The sequence below is a fragment of the Camelus bactrianus genome, chromosome 27 (genome assembly GCF_048773025.1).
Source record: "Camelus bactrianus isolate YW-2024 breed Bactrian camel chromosome 27, ASM4877302v1, whole genome shotgun sequence".
Lineage (NCBI taxonomy): Eukaryota > Metazoa > Chordata > Mammalia > Artiodactyla > Camelidae > Camelus > Camelus bactrianus.
In genome coordinates, this window is record NC_133565.1 from 25930615 (window position 1) to 25957904 (window position 27290).

The following is a 27290-nucleotide window of genomic DNA, read 5'->3' on the forward strand; positions in this document are numbered from 1 at the left end:
AATGGTGGTGAAATTATTTTTTCCTTTTTTAAATTTTCTAAAATAAAATGTATTACTCTTGTAGCCAGAGTTTTTCACTTAAAAGAATGCAAAGGCAATAAATAGGCACTGAAACCTTACAAAATGTTTCAAATGTTGAGGAGGAATACCAAAAAAAAAATTCAAAACAGAAGAATAATGAGTGAGACCTAATTCAAATTGTCATTACAGGGAGACTTACTGAAACGTAACGGATAATTTAAATATAAAATTACTTTAATATGTGATGTAGAAGACATCGTACCCTGACAGTAGGAAGGAATTCAATATATTGTGATAACTGGTTAGCAATCTGAAAATAAGCAATTTAGTTATCTCACTTCATACCCTCTCACAAATTAAAGGCAGAGTGGATCAGAGTTAAACATAAAACCAGATAATGAATACAAGAAAATCATAGTGAGCATCTAACATCTGAGAAGACTATATATTACGAAGTTTAGAAGCAGTAAAAATCACAAAAATTCAACAGACTTATCTATATAAAGATTTTATGTTTGTAAATCAATTTTTTAAATGGAAAAGTTTTTAAAAATATGGCAAATGGTTATACTTAAAATAAAAATAACTGATACACCAAAAAGACCTTCCCCCTCAGTAATAAATGGGGAAAGGGACCAAGTAACAAATGAGGAAATAAGCCTAGGAAATGAACATGAAAAAAAAAAATGTTTAAGCTTGCTAGTAATGGGGGAATGGGCTAATTAAAATGAAAGTATTAACTTTAAAATTAAAATTATAAAGTATTATTTTCACCTTACCAAATACCATTTTTAAAAATATTACCATACCCATGTCTGGCAAGGGTAGCATGAAAATGGTCCTCTCCTACATTGCTGGTGAGATTATAATTTAGAACAAACCTTTTGGAAAGCAATTTAGCAATATAACAAGACCTTTACAAAAAATTCCTAGGTTCCCAGTAATCCGACTCCTGGGAATCCATCCCTAAAGAAATAACCTCCAAAATATAGCGTGTGCATGTGCGTTTGTGTGTGTGTGTGGCAGGTGAGACTGAGGAAACTATAATTTACAAAGGTTTTGACACAACTCCAAATAGGGATCAATTAATTACCCCTATTTTGGAAAAATGACAGTTATTAAGGTAGTCAGTATTAAAAACAATAGTATGAAGACTAGCAATGTAGAAAGTGGTTATATATCATTAACTGGAAAAGGATTATCAAATTTTATGTGTTGGTATAATATTGCAATGACAATGTCTAGAAATTGCATATTCCAGATTAGGCCACTCCCCCAACTCCATGGCTTTGCAGGGCCTCTTCTCTGCCTGTCTCTAGATTTCTTTCCATCCCCACTGCCACTGCTATAGATCAAACCGCTTTAGGCTCTACCCCTCAACTGCAGCAGTCTCCTAGTTGGGCTCATTAACTTCAGTTTCTCTGTAGTCAAGTGATCTTTGAAATAATCAAGTCAGATCTTACTGCCCTCCCTAGGATCACTGGCTCCCAAGGTATTAAGGATAAAGTCCCCAAATACTTAACATGCTGAAGGTGCCACACCCGACCTCCAGCCTCATCTCATATACACTTCCACTCCCACCATTCTCTGAGCTCCAGCCACGATGGCCTTTTCCTTCCAGGAGCTCATCCCCACCCATCCGAGACATCAAGCCCAGTTGTTACCTAGGGCTTTCCCTACTGACACCCTGGGCTTCCTTGTTTAGAAGAGTGGCCTGCCCTTATGAGCTTGCCAAACCCTTTGGCCACAGTGCTTTGGGCAGCAGGATGCCCTCACTGGGTGCCTCTCCTCCAGTCAGGGTCCCCAGTCCTCTTCCTGTTTAACCCCTCCCCTGACCACTGCCATCGTTGAGGTCCCAGTGTGCGCAAGAGTGAGCCAGCCCCATTCGGACACAGGACACCAAGGAGGCTGCTTCTACAATAGCCGAGGTGAGAGATCACAAGGATGTGAACTGTGAAAAGGGCAGCAAGAACAGAAGAGACCCAAGAGCAGTGTAGTGACCTGTGACTGCAGGTGGCCTAAAGGAAGTGTTAATCCTGAGCCTCACAGCCATATTTTTGAGCCCAGGCTCAAACATGCAGGAAGGCAAATGAAAGTTTGAACCATGACAATCAATGCTGGGACCTCAACCATGAAAACCATGTGAACCATATGAAAAAAATGGAGATAATAATCACATGTGCCTCTTGGGATTGTTGTGACAATTAAGTAAGATACAGCAAGTGCTTGGCACAAGTACTAGCACCCAGAAGCACTCAACAGTCAGTGGCTATAGTTATTATGACAGAAAGCATCTAGTGCTGTGTTTGACACATTAAGGGACTCAATAATATTGTTAGTTTACCACCACCCACTCTTTCCTCTGAGGCAAGCAAGAGCCACATCCCACCAAGTCCCTACCCATTCTTAGGACATGTAGATTTCAACTCCAGATCTCTTCATAGATCTGGGTGCAGGCACACAACCCAGCAAGGCAATGTTCATGGCCAAAAAGATATGGCTTTTGTCTTATAGGGAGGTTGCTCAGCTGGAAAGCTGTTTACATTTGATAATAACCCCGTCAGTGTAGAAGAATCCTCTCCTGAAGATTCACTCATTCATAAAAAGTTCTCAAGGTACAAAAGAACAAGAAAAAACGGTGTTCTGGCAGAGTGAGTCAGAGATGGGGACCAGCCAGCCACACCTGTGAATGCCCTCGGCCTCCTTGAGAAGAGCATCCCCAGGAAAGCAGCCAAAGGAGGTCAGGAGACAGGAGCCCCCAAGGTGGTAGAGAATCAGAGGAGTAATAAAGAACTGGCAGCTCTGTGGGCTGAAAAGGGCAGAGGGGACATGGAGATCTGAGCAAGAGAGCAGAGACTACAACACAGAGTGCTGCCGGGTGGGGCAGGGGGAGCAGGTGTGGAAGGAAAGCAGGAAATACACCAAGGGCAGAGGAAGGAGGCCCTGCTAACTTCTCCTCTGAGCTACTCTGCTTGCAGATGAGGGATTTCCCCCAATTCTGCACCAAGACCAAGCCCAGGCCCTCTGACTGCCCTGCTGCTTCCAGAAACAAGGCTACCACTCAGGGCGAGGGCCATCATGAAAATGTCTGGGAAGACTAGACTCACATCCCAGGAAGGACCCTCCATGAGCCACAGCATCGGGTCCCACTGCTAACGTTGGGGTCTTGGATTTGATTTTAGTAGAGCTGGTTCAAAGGGTACTCCATGGCGGCCTTGGGGAAGAACCAGGTAAGGCTTGGTGGACTTCTCCTTCGAGCTCCGGAGTAAAAGTTGATGGAAGAAATGCTCAACAGTGCTGGTGGGCCCCGGAGGCACTCCATCTCCTCAGTCATCCTGGGGGTAAAGAGACGTGAATAAAGCACATTTCATAAGAGTCTTCTGTAAGTCATCAGACAAACAAACAAGTCATCAATTGAGTGGTACCAGTGGGGCCTGCCTTGGCCTCATCTCAGAGTTGGCCCAGAGAGCCGGCCTGGCAACTCCAATTGTTTTTCAGTCCAAGACTTACTCTATTAAGACAAAAGGGAATCCAGACCCTCTACTCCACCTGCCCCTGCTTTCTCTGGCAAGCGTCTTCATCTTCATCACCTAGATAAACAGCCCATTTTTCTGACACTGTTTTAAACGTTCAGTTTGGGACCTTTTGACAACAATTCAAATCTTCAGGTGAAATATACCTCAAAAAATCAAATCAACTGTGAATAGGCTGGGGATCAACTAGGAGGCTGACCTCGGGGCCAAAAAAACTATTAAGGACCAAGTCAGCCATTTTCCAGCCACTCTGGGCAGGGAGCCCAGAACAAAGGGGGAAAAGAAAACTGCTCATTCAGCTGCTCAGTTGCCCCAACACGGCTAATGTATTCACTAGAAGTGGAAATGTTTGGAGCCTTAATGGCATTAAGTCTCCTTGGTTCCCCTCTGCACTCCATTCTTTCGTTTCCTGCTTTCATAAATCTTTGGGGCTCTCTTGTTGGTTAGCACAGTTCAGACTCACCAGAAAGAAAGGTCCCAGATTGTCATCCTTCATACCTTGAAAGAATTTTCCTGATGCTAACACTTTCAGGAATTCCACTAGGAAGTAAAGTTTATGCTGCTGTCTCTTTGCCCAACGTACATATAAAATTCCTGCCAAGAGATAAACCACACCAATGCCAAGTCCACAGTCGCCTCCCCTGACTTACCCACTCCTCGTCTTCTGCGCCGTCCCCCTGCTCTCGGGTCTCCACCACAGCCCCTTCTGAAGACTTTTGGGCCATGATGTTGTCTGTCCAGGACGCCCCTGTCTTTCCATCGCCAGTGAAATTACACTTGGTCACTGTTCCAGCCTCAAGTTTGGCTAATGAATCTGAAAGAAGGGAAGAAGATGAATGGCCTCTCTCCCTGCGGTGGAAACAGTGGGAGCTGGCCTATTCTGCTGAGTCCCCTCGGCCTGGGTTAAGCCATTGCTCTCTGCAGCCTGGGTGTGCTTAGGGAGGCCCTGGGTGGGACCCCCAAGCACTAGATAGGAAAGGCCACCTACAGGAACCAGGGGATTGGGTAGCACCCCAAGATCCAGACTGTCCAGGCTACTAGCCCTAGGGCACTTGTCCTGGGACTTAGGAATAAATCTCAAGGGGTCATGTCCCCAAGGAGGCCAGACCTGGCCGGCTCCATGAGATCTATGCAAGAGTGGGGAGCCTTGGACAGGAGGCCAGGAGCCCCCACAGGCCATAAGGAGCATCAGATCACAGTGAGGGCTGCACTGCTCACCCAGGAAGGGGCCATCGCCCCGAGTTTTCAGCCGCACCCCAGCCCCCAGCTCGAGCTCCATCGCCTCCATCTCTGACTCGGGCATCCAGAACGCCACTGTCTGGTCGGGGGTGAGGCTCTCTGTCAGCGCAAGCAGCTCTGGCTTATTCACCAGCCCCTTCAGCGCCTCGGGCGTGAGTCTATCGGTGTCCCCCTTGGCTTCCACCTCTGCAAGCACACAGCACAAGAGGGTTATGACCACTATAATATTGCAAGCACTTTGGGAGGGCCTTTTAGGAGCCAGGTGAGGGCTAAGAGTTTTACGTGCTCACAGCCACATGCAGGAAGGGCTCTGAATATCTATCCTGCCAGTACTCACCAGGATCTCATGGCAGAGGAGTTATGGGCACAAGTTCTGGAGCCAGGCTGCCTGGTACAAATCGGCTTATATGCTATGTGACCTCAGGCAAGTCACTTAACCTTTCCCTGTGCCTGACAAATAGGGATAAAAGCAGTACCTACCTGATAGGACTGACATGAGATGTAAAAAGAAATTTCTAATGCACGTAGAGGACTTAGCACCAGGCCTGATGCACAGCAAACCCTCAGCAAGTGTTAGTGGCTTTTTCGGGGGGGTGGGTTCTTTGGCTTTTTTTAGTGGAGGTACTGGGGAGTGAATCGAGGCCCTCATGCATGCTAAGCATGTGCTCCACTACTGAGCTATATACCCACCCCAAGTGTTAATGTTATTATTATTCCCTTTGCACAGATGAGAAAACCAAGGCTTAGAGAGGTTATGTAATTTGCCCAGGGTTACATGGCTAGTCAATGGAAGAGGCAGGATTCAAGCCTTTCTCACAACTCTGCCTTTCCACGGAGACGCCAGTGACCAGGCAGGGCCCTCTTCCTGCTCTCAGGGTTTCCCTGGCTGGGGTGGGGTCTGCTGGAACCAGCAGCAAACTCTGGTGGTCCCCAAACTCTCTACTGGCCTGCTCGTCCCAGCCCAGGCAGAGTGCAGAGGCTCAGGAAGGATTCTAACTGCGTCTCACCTGCCTACCCTGAAACTCCCAAACCTACTAATCCCGGGTTAGGGGTGGGGCGCGGGTCCCAGTCCCAAACTAAGAAGTGAGGCCTCGCAGGGCTGGGAGTGTGGTGACCCTGCAGCTGTCCACAGGCATAACCAGATGGCTGCCAGCCACAAAGACCGGACCACACCTGCTCACGGTGTAAAACCTCTGCCGCTCCGTCAGGGATGCCTTCTGGGATTCCCCAGACACCTAGCTCACACAGAGGACTTTCAGACTGCTCCATCTCCTCAGCTCCTCCTCACACTGCCCAGTGTCCCCCGATAAACCACCTCACTGCCTGCTTCACAAGGTAACAGAAGCCAGAGGTGGGACCACTCACCTCCCTGCCACCACCTAGCCATCAAGTTACCTATAACCAAAAGAAACCCTTCCTCCTTCCCTCTGGTCTCAAAGGACAAGGTGTCCCCCTCCTGCCTCAGGCCAGTTCATCTGGGCCCCAGGTCCCAACCCCGCCCACCTCCGGGACCTGCCTCTCCTCCTCTCCCAGATCTTTCCTTAACACCTTCCTGCATTCTGGCTTGGACACCCACTACCCCAGACCCTGCCTCACCCACCAGAGCCACTGGGTGAAGCCCACTGGATGCTACCAATTCCGACCTCACTGGGCCCTGGGCAGCACCTGATCCCATTGCTACCTCCTCACTCCTGTCCCCCTGGGCTTCGCTGGGCTTCAGAGACACATACCCTCCCCATCCTGCTCAGACCCCTCCAGTGTTTCTTCCCCTGCTCCTCACAAGACTCGTTCTCTGTCCCTCCCCCATTGTTGCTGTGCCCAGGATGACCTCCCAGGGAACTTCGTCCACTGGCACAGCTTCAATACCACCCATGTGTGATGACTCCGTAACGTGTGCTGCCAGCCAGCCCTCTTCCTGGGGTCCAGAACTGTATCGCCAAGTCCCCATTGGACATCTACCTCTCCCCGGAAGTGCCACCATGTAGCTAATGGCATGTGTCCCAAACAGAACTTTTCTCCCCAGACCTGCTCCTCTTGCACTCCACCCTTCAAACCTAGCACCCGAGCCCAAAGCCGGGGGTCATCCCAACCCCCTCTTCATTCTCCCCATATCCAAACCCTGAAGCCATGGTCCTTCCTCTATCTTGAGTCTACCCAGTCTCTGCATCCTTGCTGACCGGTTCTTAATCCTGGCCCTCTTATCTCCCTCCCTTGCCATCACAGCCTCCTAACAGCCTCCTGGTCTCCAGTCTCTTCACCTCCCCAGGAATTTCTAAAAACAAATCTAATCACATCACTCACCTGCTTAAAAGCACCCACTGCTGAGCACCCCTGCAGCCTCGATTGAGCACCCTCCCTGCATGGCTTCTCTTCACCTGCATCCGGAGCACTCAGTTCCCAGAATGCCTTTGGTACCCGCCCCCTCCCTGAAACACCCTTCCAAGCCCTGGCACCTGGCTGATTCCTACTTGTCTTTCAGGATTCAGTACTGGCGTTCCCTCCTCCAGGGAACCTCCCCCAACCATGCCTGCCTGGACTCAGAGTCCCTCCTCAGGCTCCAGTCATGGCCTGTCCATCTCCTCTACCAGACTGAGAACATCTCGAGTACAAGTCTGAGTCTTGTTTGTCCCTGGACCCTCAGTGTGTAGTTTAGGATCTAGCATGTGGTAGATGCTCCTTAAATGTTCAGATAACTAATGAGCAACTGAAAACAAGAATGGATAAAATGATAGAGGGATGGATATTCCCAGTCAGATTCAAAAACTTCTCATGCACGACAGGCAGCAAGGAGGTCCTTCTACAGCCAAAACTGGGAAGAGGAATGAGACTACAGAGGGCCCAACAACGAAATGAGAATTTTGGCAGGAAAATGAAGGTCAATGGGAGCCAGGCCTGGGCTCCGCATAAAGGTAGGTTCATGGATGGGTCTGCCAGACTGCAGGAGACAGCAGGAGTGGGAAGGCAACCCAGCCCTCAAGACTGAGGTGAGGCACTGCAGATCTTCTGAGTGTGTGGGGGACCCTCGGCCAGTCATGAGCTTTAAGGCCACCCATGCTAAGAAGACACTTTCTAGGGGCCAAGAAACCCTGAAGAAAAGGAAGGCCACAGTGTAGGAGGGCCCTGAGGGAGGAAGGGCGGAGGGTACCTACTGTAGGATGACATGAGGAAGCCTGTGTTCACCTTCCTGGTGGCACTGAAGTTGGGTTCGATTTCATTTCCTTTGGGGTCGAACTTCCGGCGATGGATGCAACTAGGCCGGACATACAGCACATAGTAGCGCTCCTGGGGCCGGGCAGAGAGAGAGTGAGGGGCTGCTGCCTTCCCTTCACCCTCCAATACACATACTCCCCACGGGGCTCCAGCTGCAGCCCTCCCCCACCTCTCTCTCTACCCTAGAATCCTACCTCAGCTCCAAAAGATACTCAAACTGGCCAGAGGTGCCCACTCCCAATATTCACTCATTCATTCATGCATTCATTCATGTGTTTAGTAGAGCACTTGCCACCCACGATGAACCACGCTAGATGGGCGAGAGAGGGCAGGCTCGGAGCCTGCTCCCAAGGCCTCCACACAATCAGAGACAGAAAGAATATACAGGAAACTGTAACCCAAGCACCAAGGACTCCAAATACCATAAAGCAGGAGTGGAAGCATCCAGAATGCCATGGAAAGGACACTGAAATGGAGTTGTGAGTGAGGACAGCCACTGTGCCTCTTCCAACGGATGTGGGTCCTGGAGCAAATCACTCCTAGCCTCAGTTTCCCCTGTTGCCTGGAAACAACGTGATGTCTACTTTCAGGCATGTTGTAAGGGTTCAAGAAATAACAAAGGATGACTGAGACATTATGCTGTACACCAGAAATTGACACAACATTGTAAACTGACTATACTTCAATAAAAAAGCATGCAAAAAATAAAAAAAGGGGGAGAGGAAGAGAGATGACAAAGGGACAAACACAGCGTAAAGTATGAAGTGTGCTGTAAATGCTGCTGCCAGCTATCCTAATCAAACAGGCGGCCGAAATGCTCCCACAGATTAAAGAAAAGGAAACCACCTTCTGGGAGAAACAGGAAAGGTGAGGTCTCAAAGGGTGAAGAAACCTGCAACTGTGGGAATAAGGATGAAGGAAGATTATTAAAAGCCTGGGCAGGAATGTAAAATAAAAGACAAGGTTCCATGTGTATGTTAGAGCAATGCAAGACCCCTCCAGGCCTCGTGGGAGTCCAGGCTGGGGATGTAAATGGGATCATTTAAGACCGGCCTTGAGCTGGCATTTGGAGTTTGGATTTTACGTGGTAGACTAGAAGGAATCCTGACAGGTTTTAGAACAGCAGCGAGATCTGAGAGATGCCTTTCAGGAGACAGGTCAGCAGCAGGGCAGGAGTGAGTGCTGGGGACAGCCAGAAGGCAGGAGGGCGAGGGCGAGTGCGAGGTTTGATGGGGACAGGCTGAGTTCCCGAAGGCCCCTGGGAGGTGAGTGGACATGGAAAGACGAAGGGAGGGGACGGGAAGATGGTCAAGGTAGGAGGCCAACAGGACTAGGATTACTCACCTGCGGAAGGGGTGGAGGGACACAATGGAGGTTTGCAAGCTTGTGGCTGGAGAGGGCAAAGGGGTGGGGTAGGGGGTTACTGCACTATCATTAGGAAAGAGGAACTCAGAGGAGGCAAGTTTGGAGAGGGGCTACGAGAACAGCCTGCTGTTGAGGACAGACAAGACAGGCTAGTCCCGCATCAGCGGGGGCTACTGCTGGGCTCTCCTGGGCAGGCTGGCTGGGGGCTCCAGGTTGGTGCGCCCACCCTGCTGACCTGCGTGCTAAGGAGGGGAGGATGCAGCAAAGTACCTCTTAGCATGAAACTAGTGCGGAGCCTGGAGGGGAGGCTGTTACCTGATATGCAGGAGAGAAACCAGTTCTGTGTAGTCCCAGGCCTCTGAGAGGGGGTTTGATAAGCTCAGTTCTAGAGATCTAGGAGATACGGTGGTCAGCACATCTGGTGGGGGAGCTTTTTGAAATGGAGGTGGAAATGCAGAACTAGTACTCAAGAAAGAAACACTGGCGAGTCCAGGATAGTGAATGCCAGGTGTGTCCATGGACCCCTGAGATGGGTGGTGATAAAGCCACATGGTGATGACCCCAGGAGGCTGAGAGAGAAGGAACAGAAAGGGATGGACATGGGAACTGAAACCCTGGGTGGTGTCAGCAGCGCAGATTTCACACTCAGCCTGGAAACAAAGGCCCAGAACACAGCAACCCTTCTCACACCCCAATGTTCCTGCACCTGTACACACGTGGAGATCCAGGTCCTCATTGGTGACCTGCTTTATAAAAACCCAATATTCTAAAACATCCTGTCACACATGGTGATGTCAAAAGACTAATGAGTGCCTTTTAAAATATTCACCACTCTGCAAATGGAGTCAATTCAAGGCACCTTCTGACAGCAAACTCCACCAGTACATTTAAAGTAATTCAATTCCAAAAAATTCAAAGTGCACCTGATGTCCCAGCCACATAGGCTGGGGAAGGTCACTGCTGACCCTGAAGCCACATAGGCTGATAACCTGCTCTGACCTTGTCCATCAGGCCCCGGGGCAATGGGGACCACCAGACCAGAGGACAGGAGCTGGGCCCTCAGCCCCACAATAAAGAGCCACTCATCCTGCCCACCCAGCAAGCCTCCCAGCACTCTAAATCTGTCCCATCAGAAGGTGACAGGACCTCTTCAGAGGGACTTCCAGCCCACACAGCACCGCATCCTGAGTCCCGAACCACTCACTTCCCTCCTCCCTGCTTTCAGCCCTCCCAGTACGGGCCACAAACACACCCCTTGGGTTTAGGGCCTGATCTGTCTTCTCAGCAGGAATGCTGGCCCTCCCATCTGTTTGCTGCCCAACATGATCCTAACTGATCTCTTCCACTTATGGCCCCTTTTGGCTGCTAATCTCCCAACCCACCCATTCGCCCTGTGAGCCCTTCAGGGAAAGAGCTGGACCCCAAGTCTTGGCACTGGCAGAGCCAAGCAGAGAGAGATGCCTTGGTAGGTGCTCTAAGTAAACATCCTCACCTTCCTGCCATTGGCATCCAAGATGCTGTGCCGAGATACATCGACCAGTTCTCCCTCCAGTAGGACACCATTTCCCCTGGAGATGAGAGAGAACGAGGGATCAACTAGTGCTGTCAGTCCTCAGGAAAGAATCACAAGTGCGGCCCAGGTCAGAGCCTGCACTGGAACAGAACCAAGTCCCAGGTGTGTCTCCCGTTCACCTGGCCCCTGATTCACTGGGCACCTGACAAATACGGAGCAGCCCCTTTATCTGTGCTTCCACACGGGGCCTCCACTCCTCTGAGGCCCCCAAAGGCTGGGGTACCGTCCAAGGAGTAGGAAGGAACATTGTCAGGCTGCAAGACCAAGCTATGGCCCCTCCTGCAGGGACTACTATAACCAGAGCGTCAGTCTTACCTACAAAATGGGAGCGTAACAGCCACTTCACTCTATGATGATGACGTAAGATCATGTATGTTAAGGTGCTTTGTAAACTATTAAGCATTTACTAAATATAAAGGATTTTACTTTTTTATTTAACCAAATTGGGGGTGGGGGGTTCCCTAAGCTGCTATAAAGTATCTCTTCACCTGCTTTAAAACAGTTTCATATTCCTGTTCTCTTTCATATCCACTTCAGAAGTGGAGAAAGCCAGACTCGGAAGTCTCTCATTGAGAGGAACTGGACTCCTGCTTCCCAATTCTAGTTTTCATAGCAGAACCTGGTGACTTCCTTTTTTGGAACCATGGAAATAGGAGAGGGGTGGGGACAGCTGAAGGGATGGGGATGAAAATTGAAAACTCCCTGTACCTTGTTTGCCCCTATCCACCCCCCTTACCCTCTTACCCCCTTAATTCTTTGGCATTGTAATTGCAAACGGAATGGTCCATTAGTTGTCATAACCGCCATGTCAGTGATGGCAGGGCCTGGCCCTCCGAATCCAACACACGCCTCTAGGCAGGCCTTGCCCTCCCCTAGCCCTGGCCAAGCCAACACCCACCCGCTGTTTGGGTCACAGCACGACATTGTCCCTTCTGGAGCGGGAGTGCAGCCTGCGCAGAGGCCTGAAGGCACGGCAGCGTGGCAAGTGGTGGAGTTTATAGTCACCGGGGTTGGGTAGAGACAAAGGTTGGCGTGAAGTAAGCAACGCCTTTTGAGCCCTGTTTTGGAGTCATGACTGGACCCTCTCCCGAGGTTACGGGAAAAAGAGGGGAGTTTTACGCGGATCTGTGTCTTAGGGAGCGAGCTCCAGCTATGGGGCGAAGGGGAGCAATGGGAGGAGTGGACCGGAGGCCCGGGAGGCCTTTGGAGAGCCCCGTCTTTCCTCCCACCTGCACCCAACCCCAGTGGCCCACTACCCTCCGCAATCAGGGAGCCCAGCTTCAAAGCTGAGCCTCGGGAGCCGACAGAGGCCGAGCCCCGGAGTCGCTGGGGAGACGAGGGCGGAGCCTACCCCTGGTGGGCAGCGGGGTCCCAGGCCCTGGGCAGCCGCGCGCTCTGCACCGCCTTGTTCCGGAGGACGCTGTCCTGGTAGATGCGGCTCATTATCCCCGCCGCCGAGCGCCCTGGAGACCCGGCGCAAGGAGCAGGCACTCGGGGTTGGGGGCACCGCAGGGGGAAGCGCAGGGAGGACCACAATTCCCAGCAGCAGGTCTGGGACAGGCGCGGCCCGGGATCCGGGCGTTCCCGGGCGGAATTTAAAGGGGCCGAGCCTCATTCCTTCCCGCGAGACCGTGCGCGAGGTGGGAGGTGGGAGGTGGGCTTCCGGGAAGACCCGGCTGGGGCCTTAGCCCGGGGCGTGGGATGGGCGTGGGATGGGCGTGGGATGGGCGTGGGGTGGGCGTGGGATGGGCGTGGGGTGGGCGTGGGGTGGGGAGCCACGCCCTTCTATTTCGCTCCCCTTTCCTTGTTACTAGAGGAAGACCCATGCCCCACACACGCACAAAGGGGAAATTAAGGCCCAGAGAGCCTATAGGATCAGCTCTGAAGGATGGGTTTCCAGAGCAAGAATGCAAAAAAGGGAACAGCCTTCAGAGACGGCCGGGTGGTAAGTACAGAGCTGCTCTTTATGCACCCCCCACCCCACCCCCGCGCTTGGTCGCACAGTGGCTGAGGGAAGGGTTCCAGGAGTCTGTAACGAAGGAGCCTGGGCTTGGGTGTCAGATCAACAGCCTACCAAAGTTATCCCAGCTGTGTGAGTTTGGACAAGTTCCTCAACCCTTCTGAGCCCGTGCCTCCTCCTCTGTAAAACGGGGTCAGTATCAGAGGGGTTGTAAAGACTTAATAAACTCACTCTAGAACGGAGCATTCGCACAGTTCTTGGACCCCTCCCCAGCTCCCTACTGTCCTTTGCCCAAGTATGTAACATTATAGGGACGCATTTTCCAAGCCTGGGTGCAGGGGTCTGTTCTGACCCCGGGATGGTTGGAGAGCCTTGGTTCTCCTATTTGACTTATTTGTGCCAAGTCCTGGGGCAGACGGAGCCCATTAGTGAAGTCAGGTGTGGCCTCTGGGGCAGCCTTCAAAGGGGAGGTGGCCAGGTAGATACCTGGGAGCCCAAGATGAGCTGAAGAAGCCCCCCTCCTCCCACACATTCTGACTTTTGTGGGGTTTAGTCATTTTTGTTTTCAAGGGCTCCCTCCCTCCCCCATAAAAATGTTTTTAGATTATATTTTATGACTGGGTTGACATAAAGATGAATATATTAATATATATTATGACATTTTCTTTGGCCTTTTTTCCCTTCTAATTTAAAAAAAAGCTAAAATATTTTCTGATGTCTTAGGCATTGTGCCTAATGGATTAGTCAGCCCCACACCTATCTGTCTGTCCTACCTGGCTGCTCCCTAACTTCTGAGAAAGAGGGACATAGAAAAGCCTTAGTGGGAAGCCCCTCTGGGCAGAACTGCCCTTTGGCTCTGTCTTTTCAAAACTCCCCAGGCTGATAGAAGAAACTCTCATAACTCAATAGAAAAAACAAACAACAACAACAACAACAACAAAACACTACAATCAAAAAATAGGCAAAGGAACTGAATAGATATTTCACCAAAGGAGACATAAACATGGCCAACAGGTATCTGAAAAGCTGCTAAGCATCACTAATCATCAGGGAAATGCAAACCAAAACCACAATGAGATATCATGTCACAACTGTAATGACTATTGTCAAAAAAAAAACGATGTTTTAGCAAAGATATTGAGAAAGGGGAACCCTTGTACAGCATGGACGGGAATGTAAATGGGTGCAGCCACTATGGAAAACACCATGGGATTTTCTCAAGAAATTAAAAATAAGACTACCAAATGATCCAGCACTCTCACTTCTGGGTATATATCCGAGGGATTTGAAATCAGGATATCAAAGGGATATGTGCACCCCCATGTTCCTTGCAGCATTATTCACAGTAGCCAAGACATGGGCGCAACCTAAATGTCTGTCAATGGATGAATGGAAAAAGAAAATGTGGTATATGTATACAACGGAATATTATTCAGGCTTAAAAAAGAAGGAAACCTTGTCATTTGCAACAACATGGGTGAACCTGAAAGTGAAAGAAGCCAGACGCAGAGAGACAAATACTGCGTGATTTCATTTACATGAAGAATCGAAACTAGTAAAGCTTATAGAAGCAGATAGTGGAATGCTGGTTGCCAGGGGTTGGGGGGAGGGAAAATGGAGAGATAGTAGTCACAGGGCACAGTTTCAGGTTTACAAGATGAATAAGACCTAGAGATCTACTGTATAGCAGAGTGCCTATAGTTAACAGTATTGTATTATATACTTAAACATTTACTAAGAGGGTAGATCTTATGTTAAGTGTTCTTACACACAGACACAAAAGAAAGAAGACTTGGGGAAACTTTTGGAGATGATAAACTATGTTTATAGCATAGACTGTAGCAATGGCTTCACTGGTATGTACTTACCTCCAAATCCATCAAGTTGTATATCTTAAGTATGTTCAGCTTTTTGTGTGTCAATCATACCTCAATAAAATGGTTAAAAAAAGCCCAAACAAACCAAAAAACTCCCCAGGCTGGTCACAGCCACAAGGCTGGCACGCCACCTCCTCCTTCCCCTTTCTTTGTCTTCTTCCCGCTCAAATGGCTCCAGATCTTCCCTGCCTTTTATGGCAGCTACCAGCCTGATATGGCTATTTAAATTCACATTTTAATTAAACCTAAATAAAATTTAAAAGTCTATTCTTCAGTCTCACTAGTGCCGTTTCAAGGGCTCAATGGCTAGCAACATGTGGCCAGTGGCTACCATGTTGGACAGTGCCGAAACAGAACATTTCCATCATTGCAGAAAGTTCTATCAGACAGCACTGCTCTGAATCCTTTCTTATAAGAGTGATCTTCTGCTTATTGGGCTCTCACCTCACCCCATCAGCACAATAGGCAGACCAGGCATCAGCAAGACAGGGAACAAAAAAGAACAAGAACATTTTTTCTTTTGAAAATTTTGGTATTTCCTAAAAAGCATCAATCATTTGGGGGAAAAAAACAACTTTGTTGGACTTTCTTACACCTATTTGTGGGTTAATGATGTCTCTATACTAAATTATAAACCATAAGGTGCAACATGGAGACAGTTTAAGCTTTGGACCCATCAGTTCCATGGTCCCTTTTAAGGACAGGGTTGAAGGGCCCTAACAGTGTGTTCACATGGGCATATGCTTTCGTAAAATTTTCATAGGTAACGCAGTTTTGGTTCAGTCAGTTAAGACCACTATCTCTTCTTGCCCTAATTGTCCTTTGCTTCATGTCAGATGATGTTGGAGTGAATCTGAGTGGGGGGAAGCTGACATGAGATACGTATAGTTTGGGTTTTACAGAATAGATTTATGTGGTCTATAGTCCTTCCTACTTATAATTCGGTTTTTGCCAGCCAGCCTGGTGTAGGAGAGCCCTACCACCCTCTGTGATGACTCATCTGATGTAGGGCACAAAGTGTGTGACATAGAGGAGCAGAGCACGGGGGTCACATCACAGTAGAAATGTGCCCTGCAGTGCCTGGCACTCAGATGGTGTGGGGAGGATAGGAGGGACAAGGTGGGAAACTAAGGAGCCAGAAGCTGATGTGTAGAAAATTCCTTCACTTATCAAACAGGGAAAGTTGTAAGCAGAAGATTTGGTCCTCATTAACCTGAAACGGAAGCACTTTTAGGAGTGTCCTCACTAAAGCTGTGCATGTAATGGAAAAGCAAAATGGAATTCATCAGAATTTCTGTCGGGCACAAATACGTAACCAGTAAAACAAACCAGGAGTGCTTGTGCATGTGGACTCTTAGCTTTTATGCGTAAGATCACATCTTAGCATATCTGACACATCTCGTCCTGACAAAGTCTGGTGGTTCCAGAAGAAATCGTGTGCTAAATTGCTGCCAATGCAGTGAAATAGCCTGAAGAAAACACATGCACACCACAGAGCAAAAGATGCAAAACAAAGGAAGCACTCAAGAGGGAAAGCAGAACATAAAACAAGATGCCAGAATGAGAACTAAATCTATCCATCACATTACATCAATAAATGCAAATGGAGTAAACCTAGTGTGGAAAGAAAATCTATGATGTGCCTTTGTATCTGACATCTTTTAATGCCACATCGGAGCCTCTTGGCCGCCAGTGCCTTTGACCTATCCTGTCCTAGCCAAGCTGCTTGGGCTCCAGCTGACTTTATGCAGAGACAATCCCCAACACCTCACCTCAAGGCTACACTGCACCACCTTAAAAGAAGACATTCAGGATAGGATTGTGAAATTGGATTACCTGTTGTTCTGACTGGCAGTAGGGACAGTATGGCTAGTGGCAAGTGGGTGGCGATAACGCTTAGCATGATGGGGCATCCAAAATACTAAAGTTTTCTTCTGTGCTTAATTGGGATGAGGTGCAGGTGGAAGGTGAAACTGAGCTGGAAAATGGAAGGTAGCATTTGATTGTAGGGGGGCAATGATAATTATAAGAAATGTAGAGTAGGCTGGCTTTTATGAACAGCATAAGAAACCTGCAAAAAGAAAATGATAGGCTTAGAGTAGCTAACAGCCAACTTGAGATGTGTAAAAGCCATGGGGAGCTTAATGGCAGTTTTTAAGGAGACTCTTATCTCCTGCAGCTTCAGGGCAAACTTTTGAAAGTCAGGGTCTGCAGCTGATTGTAAGGGGGACTGTGCTGCCAGAGGAGGCTGACTGTGCAGCTGTGTTAGATCTGTCAAATTCAGAGCCCTGCTAGGAAAAGCATGGGTCTCTGGGGTGGGGACAGTGGGTGCATGAGCATGAACACCTTGAACCCCCAAATTCCCCTGAATTCTCCTGGCCAGGAGCAGCCTCTCCCCTAATCTGGAGACAGTGCAAAGACCTCACTGGAAGCAGGTGCCTTGCAAGATGTCATTTGCTTTTCTTAAGATCTGCCTCTTTCACCCCTCATTGCCTCCAGGCCCACAGTCAGAATCGGGACTCACCACAACCTGAGCAGGAAGTTACAGTCCCTCCTCCCAGAGGATCAGCTTACCCACCCAAGGAATCACAGGACCTGGTCAACATGTGCCATCTGGAGTGAAGGGAAGCCATGTGGCACTGGATCTGAGGTGAATGACTAGGGGGGATGGAGCATAAAGCTGGATTGGAGAGAATTTATTGACATGGGGCATTCACCTGTGATGTGGCCTTCAATATTCTAGCAAGGTTCCCTGGAGCTGGTCTTAATAGTATGTGGAGATGCCAGAACTTCCTTGACACACACTACAAGACTCCAAGAGAGAGGGCAATGTTAGAAGGGATTTACTATGTAAGACCTGAGAACCCACCATCTGACTAGGTGCAGAGGCAGTGAGCAAGCAAGCAGAGGGCCACTGGTATCTTGAGATGCCCTCTGAGGTTAATGAGAGTAAATAAGTAGTTCGACCCTGGAATTAGACTCCCAAATAAAAGGAAATTTATTTATTTATTTAGAGTTAGTGAGTTAAAGGCTGATGTCATCCAGTGTTATGGATAATTATGGTCCCTTGTCAATACCCAAACCTGAGTCAGTTTTCAGAGTTCACTGAAGGGGGAGCCAAGTCCCCTTGAGGAACAATAAGAGGTCTTTTATCACACCAACCATTTCTCCAGTTCTCTGAGACCCACCAAGTGTCTTACAATCCAATTTAAATCAGACATTAGCTACCTGGAGTTGGTATCAAACTCCACGTTTAAGATCTGTGTCCTACTTCAGACACCAGTCTCAAGTTTCAGATCCCCAAGTTACCTACAGTTCTCCCTGACTTAGCTACAAAGTTCGGGGGTCCCCACAACCCCTCCTCTCAGGTTCACTAAATTGCTAGAATGACTCATAGAACTCAGCAAAATGCTATACTTACTATTACAGTTAATATAAAGGATACAAATGAACAGCCAGATAAAGAGGCTCACAGGGCAAGATCTGGAATGATCCCAAGCACAAGCACTTCTTTCCCTTTAGAGTTGGGGTGTCCCACCCTCCCAGCATATGGATGTGTTCATCAATCTGGAAGCTCTCCAAACGCCACCATTTAGGGGTTTTTATGGAGCTTTCATTATATTGGCATGATTGATGTAATCACTGGCCATTGGTGATTAACTCAATCTCCAGTCCTTCTCCCCTCCCTGGAGTTTGGGAGCTGGGGCTAAAAGTCCCAAGTTTCTAATTAAGCCCTGGTCTTTCTGGAGACCAGCCCCTATCCTGAAGCTATTCAGGGGCACTAAGACTCACCTCATGAGAACAAATGATTCTCCTATCACCCTTATCATTCAGGGAATTCCCAGGTTTTTAGGAGCTTTGTGCCAAGAACCAGGACAAAAACTAAGTATTTTTCTTATTATACCCAAAGCACCACCACAAGTATATATATAAATAGTCTGCCAGTCCTGCAAAGGGATCTGTGGCCACTGACTGAATAGCTATGCATTGGGATAAGGGGATATCCAGTTCTTTAACAGTTCTTTAAACCTGTTGAATAGAGTTGAATAATGGATACCCGTAATGGGGTCTCTGCTGAAGCTAATACCAAAGGACCTGAAACCATCATGGCAATCCTATCAGAATGGGCTGATGGAAGTCAGGCAGTAAATGGACTTTTGACCCAACTCAATCTTTCTGTCCATTCAGTGGGACTGTGGAATGACCCTGTGCTAATTCCCCTAGTTTCCACATTAATATTTTGAAAAGATTTACTTGGAAGCTAACAGTAACCTTATGTTGGTTTTCTGACCTGGGGACCAGGGGCCATGCCCCTGAGGACCAGGGATGGGAAGAACCAGCAAAAGCCTGTGAAACTGCCTCCTCATCTCCTAGACAATAGAGTAACTCAGAAGTAATACCACATCCTGGGAGGAACTGCAGAGACTAGTGCCACTCTTAGACACTTAGAGGGTGCAAGGGTGCTGGCTTCCATCATATCTTTGTTCAATTTAGCCTTTTGTTCAACCTTGTCGAAGCTGATTTTTGCTCTGAAACTCCTGTTGGGCTGGCGTGGACTTTGTAAGATCAACTTCAGTCTCTGAGGCTCTCCCTGCCCCATCCTGCTTCCTCCCCTACTTTCTGTTCACAGGTGTTAGATCTGCATTGTGGTCTGAAAGCTCTGCCTGCCCAGTCCTGCTTCCTCTTCTTTTGAGTTGTCACCGGTGTTACCTCACAACAAACCTCTTGCACTCCTAATCCCATCTCACCGTGGGCTTCTGGAGGACCCACGTGGCATACCCTCCTCTCAGTTATCCTGCCGGGTGTGGTGTCTACTCTGAGCAGCTCAGCACAGCCTCTGGTACTTTGTTTGCTGCTGTAGAGGTAATGAATGCATTCTTCCTGATCCTCATTGGTTGAAAAAATAAAAATATGCTTGCTTTTATGTGGGAAGGACAGCAGTACACAGTCACAATTTTTCTCTTGGGCTATGACATCTCTCTTGCTCTTTGTCACAAAACACATCACAGGGACCTCAGCCATCTTATCCTACAGAACATTAGGTTAGTCCACTATATTGATGACATCATCCTAATTGGACCTGGTGAGCAAAAATTGGCAAGTACCCTAAATGCCCTAGTAAGACACATATGTGACAAAGAAAAGACACATATGTGACAAAGAGTGAGAGATAAAGCCCACAAAAATGTAAAAGTCTGCCGCATTGGTGAAATTTTTATTTAGTACTCTTGGATACTCCGAGACATTTCTATTAAAGTAAAAGGGAAACTGTTGCAGCTTGCACAGGAGAAAGAGCACAGTGCTTGGAGGGCCTCTTAGGTATTGGAGTCAGCATGCAACACCCTTGGAAATACTGCTGCGATCTGTTTGCTGGGGAACTCAGAAGATTGCCAGTTTCAAGTAGGGCCCAGAGCAAGGAAAGACTGACAAAGGCGGGGCAATGACAAACTCATTTCACACCTATGAAGATGACTGTTATATGGAAAACAAAAGCAGAAACAGAATTAACAAGTGTTGGCAAAGAATGAAGAGAAATTGGAGCCCTTGTGCATTGCTGGTGGGAATGTAAAATGGTGCAGACGCTGGGGGAAACAGTATGAAAGTCCCTCAAAAAATTGAAAATAGAATTACTGTATGATCCAGCAGTTCCACTTCTGGGTGTTTACCCAGAAGAACTGAAAGCAGGATCTCAAAAAGAGATTTACACACCCATGTTCAGAGCAGCATTATTCACAACAGCCTAAAGGTGTAAACAACCCAGATGTCCATCAGTGGATGAATGAATAAACAAAATGTGGTTTTTACATACAGTAGAATATTATTCAGCCTTAAAGAGGAAGGAAATACTGGTAAACGCTACAACATAGATGAACCTTGAAGACACTTGCTAAGTGAAATAAGCCAAACACAGAAGGACAAATGTTATATGATTCCACTTATATGAAGTACCTAGAGTACAGACATACTTCATTTTTATTGCTCTTCACTTAACTGCATTTTTTTTTAAAGTTGAAGGTTTGTGGCCACCCTGCATTGAGCAAGTCTATCGACACCTTTTTTCCAATAGCATTTGCTCACTTCGTGTCTCTGTGTCACATTTTGGTAATTCTCACAATATTTTAAACTTTCCCACTAGTACTATATTTGTTATGATGATCTGTGATTTTTCTTCCCTCTCTTGGTTTTTTTCCTCCGTTTTTCCTTTTTTTTTTTTTTCCCCCTCATGTCCTAGTACTTAAGGATAGAACCAGCAGACTAGAAGCTGCTAGTGCCAAAGACATGATGCCAAGGGGACAAGAGCCCTTTCTCTCTACCTCTATACATTACAGGGACCAGGACCATATGCCCAATCCCCACCAAGAAAAGGAGGGTTGATCTGTGATCTTTGATGTTACTATTGTCACTGTTTGGGGGTGCCACAAACCTCACCCAGATGACAGTGAACTCAATAAATGTTATGACAATGGGAACAGCTCAACTAATGTCTGTTGGCCCATTTCTCTCCCTCTCCTCAGGCCTCCATATTCCCTGAGACACACAGTATTAAAATTAAGCCAATTAATAACCCTCCAATGGCCTCTAAGTGTTCAAGTGAAAGGAGGAGTCCCATGTCTCTCACTTTACATCAACCACTAGAAATAATTAAGCTCAGTGAGGAGGGCATGTGGAAAACTGAGACAGGCTGAAAGCTGGACCTCTTGCACCACACAGTCAGCCAAGTTGTGAATGCAAGCGAAAAACTCTTGAAGGAAATTAAAAGTGCTACTCCTGTAAACACTTGAATGATAAGAAAGGGAAACAGCCTTACTGCTGACATGGAGAAAGTTTGAGTTGTCTGGATAGAAAATTAAACCAGTCACAACATTCCCTTAAGCCAAAACCTAATCCAGTGAAAGGCCCTACTCGCTTCAATTTTATGAAGGCTGAGAGGTGAGGAAGCTGCAGAAGAAAAGTGTGAAGCTAGCAGAGGTTGGTTCCAGAGGTTTAAGGAAAGAAGCCATCTCCATGACATCAAAGTACAGCTGCAGCAAGTTGTCCAGAAGATCGAGCAAAAGTAATTAAATGAATTAATGAAAGTGGCTACACTAAACAACAGGGGTTTAATGTAGATGTAACAGCCTTCTATTGGAAGAAGATGCCATCTAGGACTTCCATAGCTGGAGAGGAGAAGTCAGTGCTTGGCGTCAAGCTTCAAAGAACAGGCTGACTCTCTTGCTAGGGCTAGTGCAGCTAGTGACTTTAAGTTGAAGCCAGTGCTCATTTACCATTCTAGAAGTTGTGGGGCACTTAAGAATCATGCTAAATCTACTCTGCCAGTGTTATAAATGGAACAGAAAGCTTGGATGACAGCACATGTGTTTCCAACATGGTTTATTGAATATTTTAAGCCCACTGTTGCTCAGGAAAAAGAAAGAAAGAAAGAAAGAAAAGATTCTTTTCAAAATATTACTGCTCATTGACAATGCATCTGGTCACCCAAGAGCTCTGATGGAGATGTACAAAGATCATGCCTGCTAACACAACATCCATTCTGTAACCCATAGATCGAGGAGTAATTTGACTTTCAAGTTTTGTTATTTAAGAAATATATTTCACAACGCTGTGACTGCCATAGACGGTGATTTCTCTGATGGATCAGGATAAAGTAAGTAGAAAACCTTCTGGGAAGGATTCACCATTCTAGATGCTGTTAAGAATATTCATGACTCTTGGGAAGAGGACAAAATGTCAACATTAACAGGATTTTGAAAGAAGTTGATTCCAACCTCTATGGATGATTTGGAGGAATTCCAGACTTCTGTGGAGAAAGTCACTGCAGATGTGGTAGAAATAGCAAGAGAACTGGAATTAGAAGTGGAGCCTGAAGATGTGACTGAATTGCTGCAATCTCATGATAAAACTTTAATAGATGAGGAGCTGCTTTTTATGGAGGAGCAAAGAAAGTGGCTTCTTGAGATGGAATCTACTCGTGGTGAAGATGCTGTGAAGATGGTTGAAATGACAACAAAAGATTTAGAATATCGCATAAACTTAGTTGATAAAGCAGCGTCAGGGTTTGAGAGGACTGACTCCAATTTTGAAACAAGTTCTACTGTGGGTAAATGCTGCCAAACAGCATTGCCTGCTACAGAGAAATTATTTGTGAAAGGAAGGGTCAATCGATGTGGCAAACTTCATTGCTATCTTATTTTAAGACATTGCCACAGCCACCCTACCCTTGAGCAGCCACCACCCTGAGCAGTCAGCAGCCATCAACGTGGAGGCAACACCCTCCACCAGCAGAAAGATTATCACTCACTGACAACTCGGATGATGTTTAGCATCCTACAGCAATAAAGTGTTTTTTAATGAAGGTAGATACATTGATTTTTTTTAGACATAAAACTATTGCACACTTAATAGACTATGGTATAGTATAAACATAACTTTTATATGCACTGGAAAACCAAAAAATTCATGTGACTCACTTTACTGCGATGTTCACTTTATTGTGGTGGTCTAGAACCAAACGAATATCTCCAAGTGTGCCTGTAGTCAAATTCATAGAGACAGAAAATAGAATGGTGGTTGCCAGGGGCTGAGGGGAGGGAGGAATAAGAAGTTGCTGTTTAATGGGTATAAAGTTTCCGTTTGGGAAAAAAAAAAGTTTTGGAGATGGATGCCTCACAGCAATGTGAATGTACTCAACGCTGCCAACCTGTACACTGAAAAAAGGTTAAGATGGTCAATTTTTTGTCATATATGTTTTACCACAATAAGAAAAAACAGAAAAATCAGTACACACATCCACTGTAGAAAATATGACAAGCGAAAGGAAAATATTTTTAGAAATTGCCTAAGGCGGAAAAAAAGAAACAGATTGAGTCTATATCTAAGATGATATATGTAAATTAAAAAAACAAACACATCCCTATCCCAACACTGGATGTCTTAGTTTGCTGGGCTGCCATAACAAAATACCAAAGAGTGGGTAGCTTCAATAATAGACATTTATTTCCTCACAGTTCTGGAAGCTCGAAGTAAGTCTGAGATCAAGATGTCAGCAGAGCTGGTTTCTTCTGAGTCCTCTTTCGTTAACTTCTAGATAGCCATCATCTCCCTGCATCTTCACATGGTCTTTTCTCTGTGCACGTATTTATCTGTGTCTAAATTTTCTCTTCTTAGAAGGACATCAGGCCAACCCTAAAGACCTCATTTTAAACTTAAGTACCTCTTTAAAGACCCGATCTCCAAATACAGTTACATTCTGAGGTTCTAGGGGTTAGAACTTCAACATAGGAACTTTGGTGGGAACACAATTCAGACCATAACACTGTCATTTAATGAGACGTACGTAACCAAGGACACATAGTTAAATACATTATATCATTTGATGAGATGTATGTAACCAAGGACACATAGTTAAATACATTAGTGGGCACCAGGGGACAAGAGTGGGGAAGAGAAGAGTTGGAATGGGAGTGGAAATGGTGCAAAAAGGGGAAATGTCATTAAAAATTGTGCGCACGCAAGCATATGTGTGTATATTAGAAATGCAATAGAAATGGGAGACTTTAATTTACCTCTCTCAGCCCAGAACAGATGAAACAGACAAAAATTATTCATTAGTATCTTAGTATGCTATCTTGCTATGAGTGTGCTTTGCCATTTTTTTCTTCATTGTTATTTACCAGTTTTTAATTTTTTTCTCTCCAAAAATCATTCTTTGGGTGTATTTATTAGTTCTGGCATCTTCCTCTTTCCTAATTCATTATTTTATCTTTTTAGCTTTACACATTCCTTCCTTTTGTTTTTTTACATTTGTTTTGTTGTTCTTAAAAAAATGTCCTGAATTGAATGTTAAGTCCATTTTTTTTTATTTTTTATTTTTTTAAATCATAGTTTTATTGTGTAAGTCCATTTATTTTTGATCTATCGGGCTTAGCAATCTCAGTTTGTAAGGTTGTATGTTTTCCAAGCTCTAACGCCTTCAGGCCTTGCCATCTTCCTGATGCCCTGGCGATAGAGGGCAAGAGTCCCCCCACCAAGAGCCCCAGATTCTGTCCTCTTCATAGTTTTGAGAACTACTCCTTTCTCGGTCCTCTCAAAGGGACTTGCCTCTTTTTCCTCCACATACCATATGCCTCAAGACTCTTAGGCTTCCCCAGAATAAAATCTCAAGTCATTCATGTGTGACTCCACATTCCCATGGGGAGGGTGTAGGTGTGCATATGAAACACCAGTATATGATAAAGGTGCCATTGCTGCCTGGCAGGGAAGAGAAGGACAGATCAATAAATGGTGGCAGGACAGCTGAATCCCAATAAGGATAAAAAATTTAAAGTACTGTGAAAATACCAGGAAAAAAAAAAAAAAACAGAAGAAGGCCTAATAATTTCAGTGTGGGATAGCTTTCCTAAACAAAACCTAAAGTCTCAGCCGTAAAAGAAAACTTTAATAAATTTGCCTCTTTGAATTCTGCACTGACATGCCAATGGCATGAAAAAAGGAGGTAAGAGAATAATTGTTCTAGCTTTATAAATGGCCTGTGAACATGTTAAAAGATGCTCATCCTCATTCATAATTAAAGATATGCAAATAAAACCATTGAGTGTGGTTAAGCATCTTTTAACATGTTTTAAAAGCCACTTATATTTTCTGTGAAAGCCAATTTTTGCTTTCATCTGTATTTCCCCCTAGTTTGGTAAAGATCAGAACATTTGATAATACAGATTTGGATACAACATGAATAAATAGACACATACATTTTTGGGGAAAATATGTGTGTGAATTGGTGCTACTTTTTTGAAAGGACACCTGACAATGCTATTAAAACTACAAAGACATAGATCTTAAAAGCTTTCATCACAAGAAAAAAAATCTGTAACTATGTATGGTGAAGGATGCTAATTAGACGTCTTGTGATCATTTTGAAATATATACAAATGTTGAATCATTATGTTGAACAGCTGAAACTAATATAATGTCAATTATATCTCCATAAAATAAAATAAGCCATAAACACATCACTCTTATTTCCCAGGGATTCAGTTTCTAGGAACAAACAATTTCTATGAATATATTCCTTTGTGTGTGAAATAACACATATTTGGGCATTGTTTGAAATAGAATACTAGAAACAACCTAACAGTCCATCAGTGGGGGACTGGCTTAATAAATTGTGAAACATCAATTCAAAGAAATACTATGCAGCCATAAAAAAAGAATGAAGCATATATATACATAATATATATAGGTGTGTGTGTATGCAATATTTAACTCTCTCACTTGCAGTTAAGTAAGAACAGCAAAGTAAAGTAGTGTGCTTAACAATCACTCATTCAGTAAATATTAAATGAAGACTTGCTGTGTGCTAAGAACTGTCCTAGGTACTGGAGAAATAGAGGTAAACAGAACAGCTTAGATCCAAGCTGTCATGAAGCTTGCATACTGGTAGAGGAGAGAGGCAATGAATAAATAAAACAACCCAGAAAGGAGATCATTTCTGATGGTTGTAAATGCTATGAAAGAAATGCAAGAAAGAGATGTGACAATGAATGGTTGGGTGCAGGGGGGCTGCTTTAGAACAGGTGGTCGGGGAGACTTCTCTAGAGGTGCTATTTGAGTTGAGGAAACGGGGCACAAGAAAAAAGCCTTCAAAACAGGAAAGAACTTAGGGTGCCAAGGGCCACAAAGATGGCCAGTGCAGTCGGAGTGTGGTGATTGTTGGGGACATCTGTACAGATGAGGTCTGAGGGGTTTGTATTTCACTCTAAAAACATGTACTCATCATGTTTTAAAAGGGCAAATATATGTATACATAAATACATTTCTTCTTGCATATGTGCTTGTTTATGTACATAATATTTTTGGAAGGAGAAACAAGAAACAGATCATGGTGGCTGCCTCAGGGGGACTGGGGCTCCAGGGCAGGAAGGAGACTTATGTTCTGTAGTGTATCTTATTGCTGTTTGATATTTCTACCATGTACATGAATTACTCTTTCAATTAAAAACTAGTTAATTTTTTAAACTATGAAAAAGATCTTAATATTCAATCTCAGTTGTAACCAGGGAAATGCAAATTAAAACATCAGGGAAATAAGATTTTTTAGGAGGGATTTAAAAACTTATAAAGCTCATGAATTGATGAGGATATGAGAAAAAGGACTTGTGTATTGTTTGTATATTTTATTTGTGGGAATGAGCCTTGGTAAACCTTTCCTGAGGATCACAGGCCTTTTTTTATATCAAAGGTCTTGACTTTTTTATTATCTCTTTGCCTCAACCATTCCATGTCCATGAATTTCTCCAGAGGAAAGAACAGATGCAAAGATTAAGCTACCAGGATATTAAACCTATCATGTTATAATAGGGAAATTATAGGAGCAATTTAAATTCTAGCAATAGTCTTTTATTTAAATAAACTATGATATATCCATACAATGGAACTTTATGACTATATTTAAAATACTCTTAAAGAATATTCAATGATGTGCAAAAATGTTATCAATGTACTGTTAGGTAAAAGAT

General features: G+C 45.7%; 1 protein-coding gene, 1 long non-coding RNA gene and 1 other non-coding gene across 22 annotated transcripts in view; 1 reads left to right on the top strand and 2 right to left on the bottom strand.

Moving 5' to 3' along the window:
* Positions 1–234: 234 nt before the first annotated feature.
* ARPIN (actin related protein 2/3 complex inhibitor) lies at positions 235–12425 on the bottom strand. The gene is made up of 6 exons (XM_010955074.3): positions 12293–12425; positions 10861–10936; positions 7943–8075; positions 4773–4979; positions 4205–4368; positions 235–3356 (listed from the first exon to the last, which is right to left on the bottom strand). Exons 1-6 carry the CDS (start codon positions 12382–12384, stop codon positions 3348–3350), a joined length of 681 nt encoding a protein of 226 aa, XP_010953376.1. The 5' UTR covers positions 12385–12425; the 3' UTR covers positions 235–3347.
* LOC105069065 (uncharacterized) overlaps positions 11826–27290 on the top strand; it is a 47261-nt gene continuing 31796 nt past the window's right edge. For 8 of the 20 annotated variants that reach the window (XR_012502587.1, XR_835291.3, XR_012502585.1 and 5 more), the window contains exons 1-3: positions 12693–12886; positions 17278–17428; positions 19409–19641. This is a non-coding gene — a long non-coding RNA (uncharacterized LOC105069065). Of the gene's footprint in view, positions 11979–12353; positions 12491–12536; positions 12596–12690; positions 12887–17277; positions 17429–19408; positions 19642–27290 lie in introns of those variants that run through there. The other 12 variants (XR_012502579.1, XR_012502583.1, XR_012502586.1 and 9 more) reach the window with 8 other exon arrangements.
* Positions 21000–21148, bottom strand: LOC123616934 (small nucleolar RNA SNORA57). Its single transcript, XR_006725029.1, has one exon. It is a non-coding gene; the product is annotated as a small nucleolar RNA SNORA57 (small nucleolar RNA).